General features: G+C 54.2%; 3 protein-coding genes across 3 annotated transcripts; 1 reads left to right on the top strand and 2 right to left on the bottom strand.

Moving 5' to 3' along the window:
- Positions 1 to 749: 749 nt before the first annotated feature.
- B0H18DRAFT_1088384 (uncharacterized protein) lies at positions 750 to 4,511 on the top strand (the record flags this gene model as incomplete). Its single annotated transcript, XM_048032234.1, has 11 exons — positions 750 to 1,439; positions 1,502 to 1,728; positions 1,784 to 2,033; positions 2,089 to 2,225; positions 2,313 to 2,418; positions 2,476 to 2,916; positions 2,968 to 3,351; positions 3,414 to 3,710; positions 3,731 to 4,020; positions 4,098 to 4,380; positions 4,410 to 4,511. The coding sequence occupies 11 exons, from the start codon at positions 750 to 752 to the stop codon at positions 4,509 to 4,511; spliced, it is 3,207 nt and encodes a 1,068-aa protein (XP_047885523.1).
- Positions 4,512 to 4,874: 363 nt separating this feature from the next.
- B0H18DRAFT_1053311 (uncharacterized protein) lies at positions 4,875 to 6,003 on the bottom strand. The gene is made up of 5 exons (XM_048031007.1): positions 5,898 to 6,003; positions 5,631 to 5,838; positions 5,452 to 5,576; positions 5,308 to 5,401; positions 4,875 to 5,281 (listed from the first exon to the last, which is right to left on the bottom strand). The coding sequence occupies exons 2-5, from the start codon at positions 5,693 to 5,695 to the stop codon at positions 4,915 to 4,917; spliced, it is 651 nt and encodes a 216-aa protein (XP_047885524.1). The 5' UTR covers positions 5,696 to 5,838; positions 5,898 to 6,003; the 3' UTR covers positions 4,875 to 4,914.
- A 1,009-nt stretch (positions 6,004 to 7,012) lies between these two features.
- Positions 7,013 to 8,418, bottom strand: B0H18DRAFT_1127046 (uncharacterized protein; the record flags this gene model as incomplete). The annotated part of the gene is made up of 4 exons (XM_048035247.1): positions 7,013 to 7,399; positions 7,464 to 7,571; positions 8,079 to 8,201; positions 8,260 to 8,418. The coding sequence occupies 4 exons, from the start codon at positions 8,416 to 8,418 to the stop codon at positions 7,013 to 7,015; spliced, it is 777 nt and encodes a 258-aa protein (XP_047885525.1).
- Positions 8,419 to 10,501: the final 2,083 nt, after the last annotated feature.

Genomic DNA, 10,501 nt, shown 5'->3' on the forward strand with positions numbered 1-10,501 from the left:
GCCCCGCTCGAAGGTCGCGAGGAAGGGCATAGAAGAGCATGTTCTTGAGGAGAGGCAGAACATCAGGGAGACGGTTAATGAGGTGAGTGTCTATTGCTGTCATGCTTCGTCTACTGACTTCCTTAAAGTTTCATGGCGCAGAAGTTCGTGAGCCCGAGCTCGAGCCAGAGTTCATCGAAGGCTCGTCGGGCGATGTACCCGCGGACCCTCCCGTGGCAGCACCTCCTCCATCTCCGCCTCGAAACCTGGTGAGCCGCTCAGGGCGTGTCAGGCGCGTCCCTCGCGCACTCCAAGATTATCTCCCCTCGTCGACAAGCGGTCTTCCTGCGCATATACTCGCACAGGCCCCGACTTCCACCAATCCGTCTGAGCCCTCGCACCCCCTCCCAAATCCTCTTGCATCAACCCCGGCTCCTAGTACTCCTCTCGTGGCTCGTGCTGCATCTCCCAGCCCTCCTCCTCTTGCAGACCTTGAAGCTCTCGCGACCAGACCGAATCACTTCGGAGTCTACCGACAGTACTATCGAAGCCCACGACGTGAACCAGATGACGAGGCTAGCATACTACAACTCTGTGATGATACTTTACGGGCTCCTCATCAACCACAACCTGCTGGGCAATCTGTTCGCGGGTTTGGACGCGCGATCGTACAGCGCGTGCGCTCAGCTCCACGACCAAAGCCCGGATCGCTGAGACCAGCTCGCTCCAACTGGTTCTTCCCGTTCTTGAACCCGAGCGCATTTCTCCTTATGGAGTGGGCGCATACAGGCTCAAATCTGAAGTCGAATGCCGAGGTCCAACGCCTCGTCGACGAGGTCCTCATGGATAAAGAATTCGACATCGAAGAACTGCGCGGCTTCAAGGTTGCACGTGAGACAGCAAGGTTGGATGCGATAGATGTTGCCGATGAAACATTGCGGACGGTCGACGGATGGCGCAGGGTGGCAATTACTGTGCCAGTGCCGAAGGAGCGCGTCAAGTACTCTTCTGAGGCGGATGCTCCGCACTTCGTCATCGACAATGTCTACATCCGCTCCCTCGTCGACACTATGAAGGAGGCTGCGAGCGATCCTGATGCCACGACGTACAACTGGATCCCCTACGAGTACCTCTGGAACCGCCCTGTTGACAATCCCTTGACTGATGCGCAAGGGAGACCGCTTACGGAGAAGGTCCGGCTTTACAGCGATGTTTGTGACTCTCAGGAGGCTCTTGACGAGGATGCACGGATCCGTGCATGGGCTCGAGAGCACTGCAATGACCCGCCCGACGTTGAAGTGGCCATGGTACCCATCATGCTCTGGTCCGACTCGACTCACCTTGCCAGCTTCGGATCTGCGTCTCTCTGGCCTATCTATGCGTTCTTCGGCTTCGTATCCAAATATGTGCGTGCAAAGCCGAACTCATTCTCTGCGCATCATTTGGCCTACATACCCAAGGTAATTTGCTCAGTTCTCGGCATGTTCTGGAGTCACGCGATGCTAATCCGCCACTGTTGTAGCTTCCTGATGCCTTCCAAGACTGGTACGAAGAGGTCCACGGGAGTCCTGCCACAGAGAACACCTTGCGATTCTGTCGGCGAGAAGTCATGCATGCCATCTGGACCCTTCTCATGGATCCCGAGTTCAAGAAGGCATACGAAGAAGGATTGCTGTGGGAATGTGGCGACAAGATTCTCCGACGCCTGTTTCCGAGGTTTTTCACATACTCTGCGGATTATCCGGAAAAGTGCGTCTGCTGCGATTCTGATTCCCTAGCTGACTGACCAGCGAGTGAGTACTAGAATACTTCTGGCTTGTACTCGCTATCTCGCTCAATGCCCGTGTCCGCGCTGTTACGTCAAGAAATCCGACTTACGACTGATGGGAACGAGCAGGGACATGAAGCAGCGGCGGAACCATATCCGCGTCGACACTGAGCCTATCCAATATGACATCAATGCAACGCGGAGCTGGATCTTTGAGGATGGGTACAGCGCGAGCAGCAAACGCATAGATAAGGTGCTTGGACCACGCTCACTCCTCCCAATCCGAGTGAGTTGTCCTCGCTGCTGCAACGTCATTTATCCAAACTCACTGAGACTTGCAGAGCGCATTCTCAAGGTTCTCAGAGAGTCTGCCGCGGCCACTGCGCTTCAACCATTACCGACTTCTCGTTCCCGACGTCATGCACGAGTTTGAGCTTGGAGTATGGAAGGCTGTTCTCATCCATTTACTTCGCATTCTGTATCTGCTTTGTCGTCTCTCGGTTTTTAACCGAAGGTGAGCTTCTCTCCACCTGATCGCATCACCACCCTCATCTTACTTGTCCAGATTTCGTAAGATCCCAACGTATGGCTGCGATACAATCCGGCGCTTCAGCAACAATGTTTCTGATCTCAAGCAGATGGCCGCGCGTATGTACGAAGACATCCTGCAGGTAAATGTGCTATATGACGATAGATTGATAGCGTCTAACACTCCGTTTGACTTGCAGTGCATCATGCCTGTCGTTGACGGCATGCTCCCTCCACCTCACGATGATATCGTGCTCGACCTTCTGTTTGCTCTCGCAGAGTGGCATGCTTTTGCGAAGCTTCGCCTGCATACCGAACGGACCCTCAGCCTCTTCGACGAGTCTGTCAAAGCTCTTGGCAAGGCAATGCGCAGGTTCGAGACGATCACATGTCCAGCTTTCGACACAAAAGAGCTTCCTCGCGAAGTCGCCGCTCGAGGTCGTCGGCAGGTTGCTGCAGCTGCTAAGGCTGGATCGAAAGGCAAACAGAAGGCTGCTGCAGTATTGGTGCAGTCTCGCAAGGCCGCGGGAGGTGCTCGACGTGCCATGTTCAGCCTGTGCACCTACAAGTGGCATGCCATGGGAGACTACCCTGATATGATCAGGGCAGTCGGGACACCCGACATAACGTCAACACAGCATGTGAGCCACTGAAAGGACAGTATTGATATGCACTCACTCGAAACGTCGCAGGGCGAGCTTGAACATCGTCGCATCAAGAGGTTCTTCCCTCGCACGAACAAGAACAACTATGCAGCTCAAATCGGCAAAAGGCAGCGGCGCGAACGTCTTCTGCATCAGATCAAGAAGAAGCGCAATATAGTTAGGGGGCAGCACTCGCAGTCGTCTGCACCCAAGGCCCGGCGGCCTGCGCAAGAGGAACAGGCAGCAAGGCCAGGTTCGAGGACCCGACTTGAAGTCCCCGACAGGCGCCGCGGCGCAGTGCTCCCGTTCACTGACAGCGAATTCCTGCCGCCCACGCCGCCTGACAGTCGATACCAGATGTCAGACTCGCAGCGTTATTGGGAGAACATTCCCATGTGGCAGGCAAAGAATCGCGACGATCCGGCGACCAAGGTGAGTAGTAGATTTAGAATCATGTTGATTCGAGTCCGACTCGTATTCATGCCGATATGCAGGACTTCATCCCTCACCTCAAGGATCACTTACTCGGACGGCTACTGAACCGCGAATACAATGGCGACGAGGATGTCTTTACACCAGCAGATCGCCGCCGCCTTAGTATCGAGAAGGATCGCATGTACCTTCACAAGGTTCTCCGGGTCAACTACACCACTTACGACATGCGGCGCGGTCAAGATTCGATCAATCCGAGGACTCACCCGAATATCATGCTACTTGCTCATGAAGATGATGACGACGCAGGCGAGCACCCTTACTGGTATGCACGAATCCTTGCCATGTTCCATGTCCATGTGCGGCTCGCCTCGGGAAGCCATCTGTGCCTGACAAGTGTCAGAAGATGGACGTTCTCTGGGTACGCTGGTATGGGCGAGACCCTACAGCACCTGGGGGATTCAAGGCTCGTCGCCTACATCGCTTGGGCTTCGTTCCAGATGATGATCCTTACGCATTCGGCTTCCTCGATCCCACGTCAGTCTTGCGGGCATCACATATCATACCAGCTTATGCATACGGACAAGTAAGCGATTTATTACCACCGTCGCCATGCGCTCGGCGTCCCGAGGAGGAAGACATGGATTACATGTACTACTACGTTGGCATGTGAGTGGTGGATTCGTGTTCAAGTTCACTTTCTGCACTTCTAATCTACAGCATTGCTCATGTACTGTTCACCTCAGGTTCGTTGACCGGGATATGGTCATGCGTTACTTGCCGGGAGAGGCACCCGGGCACCAGGGGACCGTGTCGCAAAAGTATAGGGATGGGCTGTTCAGATCGGAGGCTGAGCCTGACGAGGTCATGGCAGAGGATCAGACTGACACGATTGCTGAGCAGGAACACGACAATGTCTCCTTTGCACAGCATGAGGAAGGACATGACTCGGAGGACGATGATGGGAGTGTGGACGGTGCCGGAGACCATGACGACCACGAGGAGCATGATTATGGCTACTGCCCGATGGTGACGAAGACGAAGAGAATGACTTGGAGTGGGAAGACGAAGACGAGGACGAGGACGGAGATCTTGGCCCAGAAGATGGGGAGGTTGACGATGATGATGAGTATGCACATACTGGCTTTGCACATCTATGACTGTTGGTACCTAACTCACTCAATACCACTATTCAATGGCTGATTAGCACTGGTATGAGCTTTGTACGGAGACTGTAAGTGTGACAGGCTCGGAAACAGCAGTGCTTAAGTGACTCGGGATCCTCTCGCACGTCTGGTACACCAGGTCAGTTCGTGCCATACCATCTCATGTGATGACATGGCTACGGCTGTCTATGATTGACTGGCCATGCATACTTCTACCTTACAGCTTAATTTTCGTCTGCCTGGCAGGCGAATATCTGGCTATGTCAGGCCCTCGCTAGCATTGCCTTATTGGGTAAGTCATGTATTACATCGCCTTGTCAGCTCTGGCCCGATATTGATTCGCCCTTTTCGCTGATGCTGGTGGCTTGACAAGCCAAAACTATTCTACCTGGCGACATCATTGCCAGCCGCAGTGTAAGGTGTTGTATACATGGGTTAACGCCTCGAGAATGCGCCAGACGCACCCAAAGACAAAGAGGAAGCAGGTTTCCAGAACAGGACTGCGCAATGGCTTGCCTTCATCGCGTGGGAGCACTTCACCTAGCGGTACGTTGAGTACAGGTAGCAACTGTTCGAGGGCCTTCATCTGTCCCAGCGCCGCGGCTCGACTACGTTGCACGTCCGATTTGCAGCGTTGCAAGCATCCTACGGCATCCCAGAAGTCGAGCTTGTCCTCTAGGACAACATGGTAGCAGCGGAGAGCAGGAATGGTGGCCTTCCAATAGATTGACTTGTCTTGCTGAATGATGGGTTTCATGCATGTTCTACTCGAACTCAACGTAAGGCTTACCTCTTGATGACGATATTCAAGCGTTCTGTAATCAGAGACTCCATGAATATCGTTTCTCCAGTGGCGCCGTCAATGTATGTCAGGAGTATGGCAACTGAGATATCTGAGTTGCAGTGCTCGATTAGCGTTCCAAAGGCGACTTACACATCACTGGCTCTGGCAGCTCAACAATGAGCATGGCGGTGCCTGGATCGTGCTCTTGAAACCGATCAGGACGGTTCGCAGACCGGCAAAGCTGTACCGTCGCAGAGAATATGATGTTACACTCCCTATGCAGATATATTTAAATGAGCAGATAATCAGAGGGCGAACCAGAATCTCACACCAAACGCCCATTCTGAGTTATAAGGAGTGGCGTACAGCGAGGAATACGGTGGCTCGGTGGCATGGTGAGGATGCGTGCGGTGCGGTCTGAGCTCGGAGAGGGCCAGATTAAGTACCATTCCTCACAATGGATGCGCGGAATGCCACTGGTGTTGCATTATGCAGCTGTTGACGCGCGGGGCGTTCAACATCCAGAGACCGAGGTGCCTTGGGGTTTGCATTATGACTGAGAGAACGACGGAGCGCACAACGAAAATAGTACTTACGCCGGCGGGTCGGCAGGCTCGTAACCAGTCGTTCAACTCAAACTCAGATGCGTCGTTCGTAGAATGGATTGGGGGAGAGAACACGGAGCATAAGACAGTCCTTTGCTCGCGGATCCATAGAGCAAGGCTCTCCCAAGTCGAAAATGCCGCCGGGCGCCTTCACACTTGTTTGTCGCTGTTGATGTTCTCACCTCAGAAGATGAGAAGGGGGACGGGTGGGGGCATTAGGAGGAGGAGGAGGTATTAAATAGTAGAGTGTTGTCGTAATACGTGGTGGTATGCCAGTGGGTTGTGGTGTTGTAGTTAGTGAGCGCTGTCATCGCCAAGACGCCGACAGCGCCTGGCGAGTAGTATCATTCGGACATTCGTCAGGACAGTGTCGACATGAGGTAACAAATATATTTCTGGGACTCAAGGAATGCCTGACTGTCAGGCAATGAGATCGAGACGCGCATTGTCGATACGAGCAGTACTTTAAGACGACCCCCATAGTGATTAGCGCGACGACCTTGAAGGGCAGCAGGGGCATGGCGGATCGCGAGGAGCCTTCCAATAAGTATCGAACGAAGAAGCGGACGGACGTTCTATCTTCTCGCCCGCCCGTGTGTCCCCGCATAAATGCCAAAGGGCGCGCACCGGAACGCTTTCCCGCCACAACGAGCATCTGCGCCGACCTAACAAAAAGAAACAGGGGAGTGTGAGTGAGCGAGCGCACATGTCAATAAATGTGCGAACCTCGGAGAATGTGCGCGCGCGAGTAAGTGTGAGTGGTAACACGAGCATCTGCACGCGCATAGGTGACCATGAGCAACCGAACGCATATATGGGCGAGCAAGTGACTGACTATACCAACGGTCCGTTCCTTTCGCTGAATGACGAAGCGTACCTATGCGAGTTTGGCACTCGCGGAGCGTTAGCAGACGACACATTTGAACTCGTTAACGCAGTGCATAACTCATGCGCGTCCGTGTTTCGGAGTATTGCACCGGTGCCAGAGTCGTTCCGGAATCAGTCGGACGCAATGCAAGGCGCTCGGCGCAGTGATGATGAGCCTCCCTTTCCCGATGATCGCTACGAGTGATATAACGAGATGTCAGATGCTACGAATGCCACTGTCAGCCTAGGACCATCGGTGTTGTGCGTGCCGACGCAGGTTTGGATGTCGATAAATACCGCAGAACCCGACAGACAGGGCCCTCTGTGTCCCTCAGGAGGATGGTCCAGCGGCCGTCGAGCACCGTGAGCTCCGTCTGGTCAATCTTCGAGAGCTGAAGGATCGTGCTCTCGAAGTAGATGAGGATGAAACCTACCACGAGGGTGACGATCTGCGTCGCCCTGAGGGGAGAGCACGATCGTGTCAACATCAAGAACGTGACTGCGCGCGAAAAAGGGAGACGCGAAAAAGAGATATGCGTCAGTACGAGCGCGCAGCGGTCCGCCAGGAGGGCGACCGGATTGGACGCACATATCACGTAGTATGTTGGTGTTGGTGGGGTCAGCATCTGTGAAGGGGCCGAAGGGTTCGCGAGGAAAGAATACGCTCATAGATGCGAAGAGACAACGCACCACAACAAGCCTCCTGTCGGACGCGGAGACACCCGTATCCAAGAGCGCCAGCGCCTTGTTAAGGTAAATTACTTCGGTGACTGTGCGCCGCGTCAGAGAAGAGCGGAACTACACGTCGACATGAATCAGTATTGAACTGCGCGGTGACCGAGCCGCGACGCGAGTTTCATTGCACGCACCTTACACGCTGGTGACGATCGCCGCGACGGACTCAGCCGTGGACCACGACGGACTCTTCGTCCCATGTAGTCTCGGCATCAGGATGCATTGCATCGTAACATCGACATGAAGGGAGAACGCACCAAGGAGTTGAGACTCGGAATATGGTGACGAGGGATGCGACAATGAGCGTCGGGGTGTACGCGAGAAAGCCGGGCGCGAGGGACATCTTTTGCGATGCCTAACCTGGACTGTCCTCCTCTAGGGGAGAGCATACCGTTGAGCGCTATGATGACGTAGCCCTCTGCCAGGCGCAGGCGGTGAGATCGCATGGTCCGACGATCAGCACAGAGAGCGAGCGGGGGCAGCACTCATGATACAGCCACCGACGCCCGTTCGAGCTTCTGCACGACAGCGAGCTGATGTTGGACGACGAAGTCGCGATGACAGTCGTACTGCTGGCGACGGCAATCTGGAGGCCGAAGAGGAAGATGTGCCGGTGCCGATGCCGAGGACTGTGTCACCGCTCTGAGCGGACTCGGAGCCCATGAGCACGTTGTACACGGTCACTGCGGTCATCTGCGTGCGTCGTTAGAAGGGGCTTTGTAGGAATGCACTGTGCACTTACGGCACTTACAGGAGCGCCCTTGTGGCCTAGTGTCCAGGCTACCCGTGATTCTGTGCTCGGGGCTCGCCTCCAGGAATCGATGGCGAATGCTCTGAAGATACGCGAGAGCCCTGTGAGGAGCCTGATTTGCCTCGAGTATTGCTGAGATGGCGGTGGTGTCGTCGGCATAGAAGTGGATATGCGGATGGATCACACTTCGTCTTCTTCAGGTACTATCACTGTACCAGAAGTGCAACTTTCGCGTTTTTTCCTCTCTGCAGGCCGACCCACTCACCGGAAGCTCTCGGAGTTTGCATTGACGGATTCCTGAGGTCTGAAGATATGCTGTATGATTTTACAGGCCTTGTACAGGAGTATGAGGGGGATGCCGAGAGGGAGCAAGGATTGGAACAGTAATGCAACTCTTCTCCGAGGCTCGTCACAGCTCCTGTCACGCTGCCGAGTATTGCCGTGGGTTGCCGACTGTGGCTATTGTGGCTGCACGGCGATACAGCAATGCAACCAATGTGTTCATGCCACCTTGTGCTATCCCAAACACCCTGTTTAGTTTCCGGAGATGCCGTGGACGTATCTATATTACTTCTCATAGGACTGGCATCCCTTACAGTATCGAAAGCCATAATGTTGAGAAGCCATAAATATAATGAGTCGACTACTTCGACTCTTCTGGAGATACTAAACACCAATTTTTCCCCCGTTCACAAGTTCAAGTGTACTTCAGTGATTAACAGCTCTCCGCCTGTCAAGTTTAGGGTGGCATGGCTATCAATGCCTGCAATGCCTTGTCCAGCGGTCGAGCAACAGTAGTGCAACTGCTGCGATCGTAACCGTATATGGTAATTGATAAGGAGCGGAGTTGAGATTGCTGATCTTGGGTGGCTTTCCGTCACGCTCTGACCACCTCTCAGACGTCTTTCCTTCTCAGAAGTCGCAACAAGAGACGGAAGGCTTCGGAAAAATATGAGGAGCATACTAGATGGAAATTCAATGCACTTTTGAGACCCACAGGCGAAGCGCCCAAGAGATGCGGTCAGCCGAGATTGCACCAGTGCCATTTTGAGGCGCGGAAGGCATTCACCGATTTCTCTCCTCGAATGTGCTACACATTCAATTCATCAAACTGTACACAAACATTGAGCACGAAGTAAAGAACATTGTACGAAAATCCCAGAATATTTGGCGGGACGGATGAAGCGGGAGTTGAGTAATTGCATTACTGTCGCGATTGCATTGCAGGGCCACTGATAGTACTCCTCGACTTCGCGGGTCGCCCACGATACGCCTGCTATCTCCGCGTCGTAGACCTCCGCCCATCTGCTCATGGCTATGCTCCTTCCCCACGGGAGTTTGTTCCTCTGCGTGGCGACGCGCCATTGACCATTCTATGTGAGTAGGGAGATCTCTTTGCCAGGGCGCAGAGGGCTGAGAGTTGGTAGATGAGCGAGGAAGGGCCGAGCGAACAGAACGGTGGCGTACGAGTCGACGGACCAATGCGCAGACGGGCGAATGGACGAGCGGGCGCACAGATGCGCAGATGGGCGTATGAAACAGGAGACAACCGGTAGGCAAGCGAGTCAGAGAGCAAGGCAATTGGCGGGCAGGATGGCGGGCGGGCGAGAAAAAGTCCGTCAGCGGCTCACTTGCTTGGGCACTGTCAAAGGAGACAGTGAATAGTAAACACATCGGGCAAGGGCGTACGTTCGTATTTTGAGCCTTCATGTTCAGGCTCACTTCGCCTCCTTGTCTTTTGCCTCCTCCGTGTATTGTCTTGAGTGGACCTGTCTCGCGCCGAATTGGCATGCACAGTTCAAACTGATAGTCTCGGAGAACATGGGGCGGGCTCAAGCGTGGCGAGGAGCTGGCGGTGTGGTCGTGTGGTGAGTAGTCTGCGAGGAGGAGGCGACGATGGGTGGCGGCGGTCGAGGACGGTCGATAACGGTCGATAACGGTCGGTAACAGTCGGTGACGGTCAGTGACAGTCAGTAACGGTCAGTGACACTCGGTAACGGTCAGTGACAGTAACAGTCTGTTACAAAGGCGATATAAAGGTAGTACTGAGAGCTGGAGATGTCTGTGAGGATGGGTACGCGACGATGAGATGGTCCGAGTCTAGTTGTTGTACGTAGCGTGGTCGTCTCGCAGCGCATGAAGCATGTATGCATGGAAATGGAGAAAAGGAGCATGGTGTCGGGAACGTGCACACCGTATATTGGCGTTGGAATAACAAAACTACGACGGCCTTTGGTCGGCG

The sequence above is a fragment of the Fomitopsis serialis genome (assembly GCF_022376445.1).
Source record: "Fomitopsis serialis strain Sig1Antser10 chromosome Unknown B0H18scaffold_230, whole genome shotgun sequence".
In the NCBI taxonomy this organism is placed as follows: Eukaryota; Fungi; Basidiomycota; class Agaricomycetes; order Polyporales; family Fomitopsidaceae; genus Fomitopsis; species Fomitopsis serialis.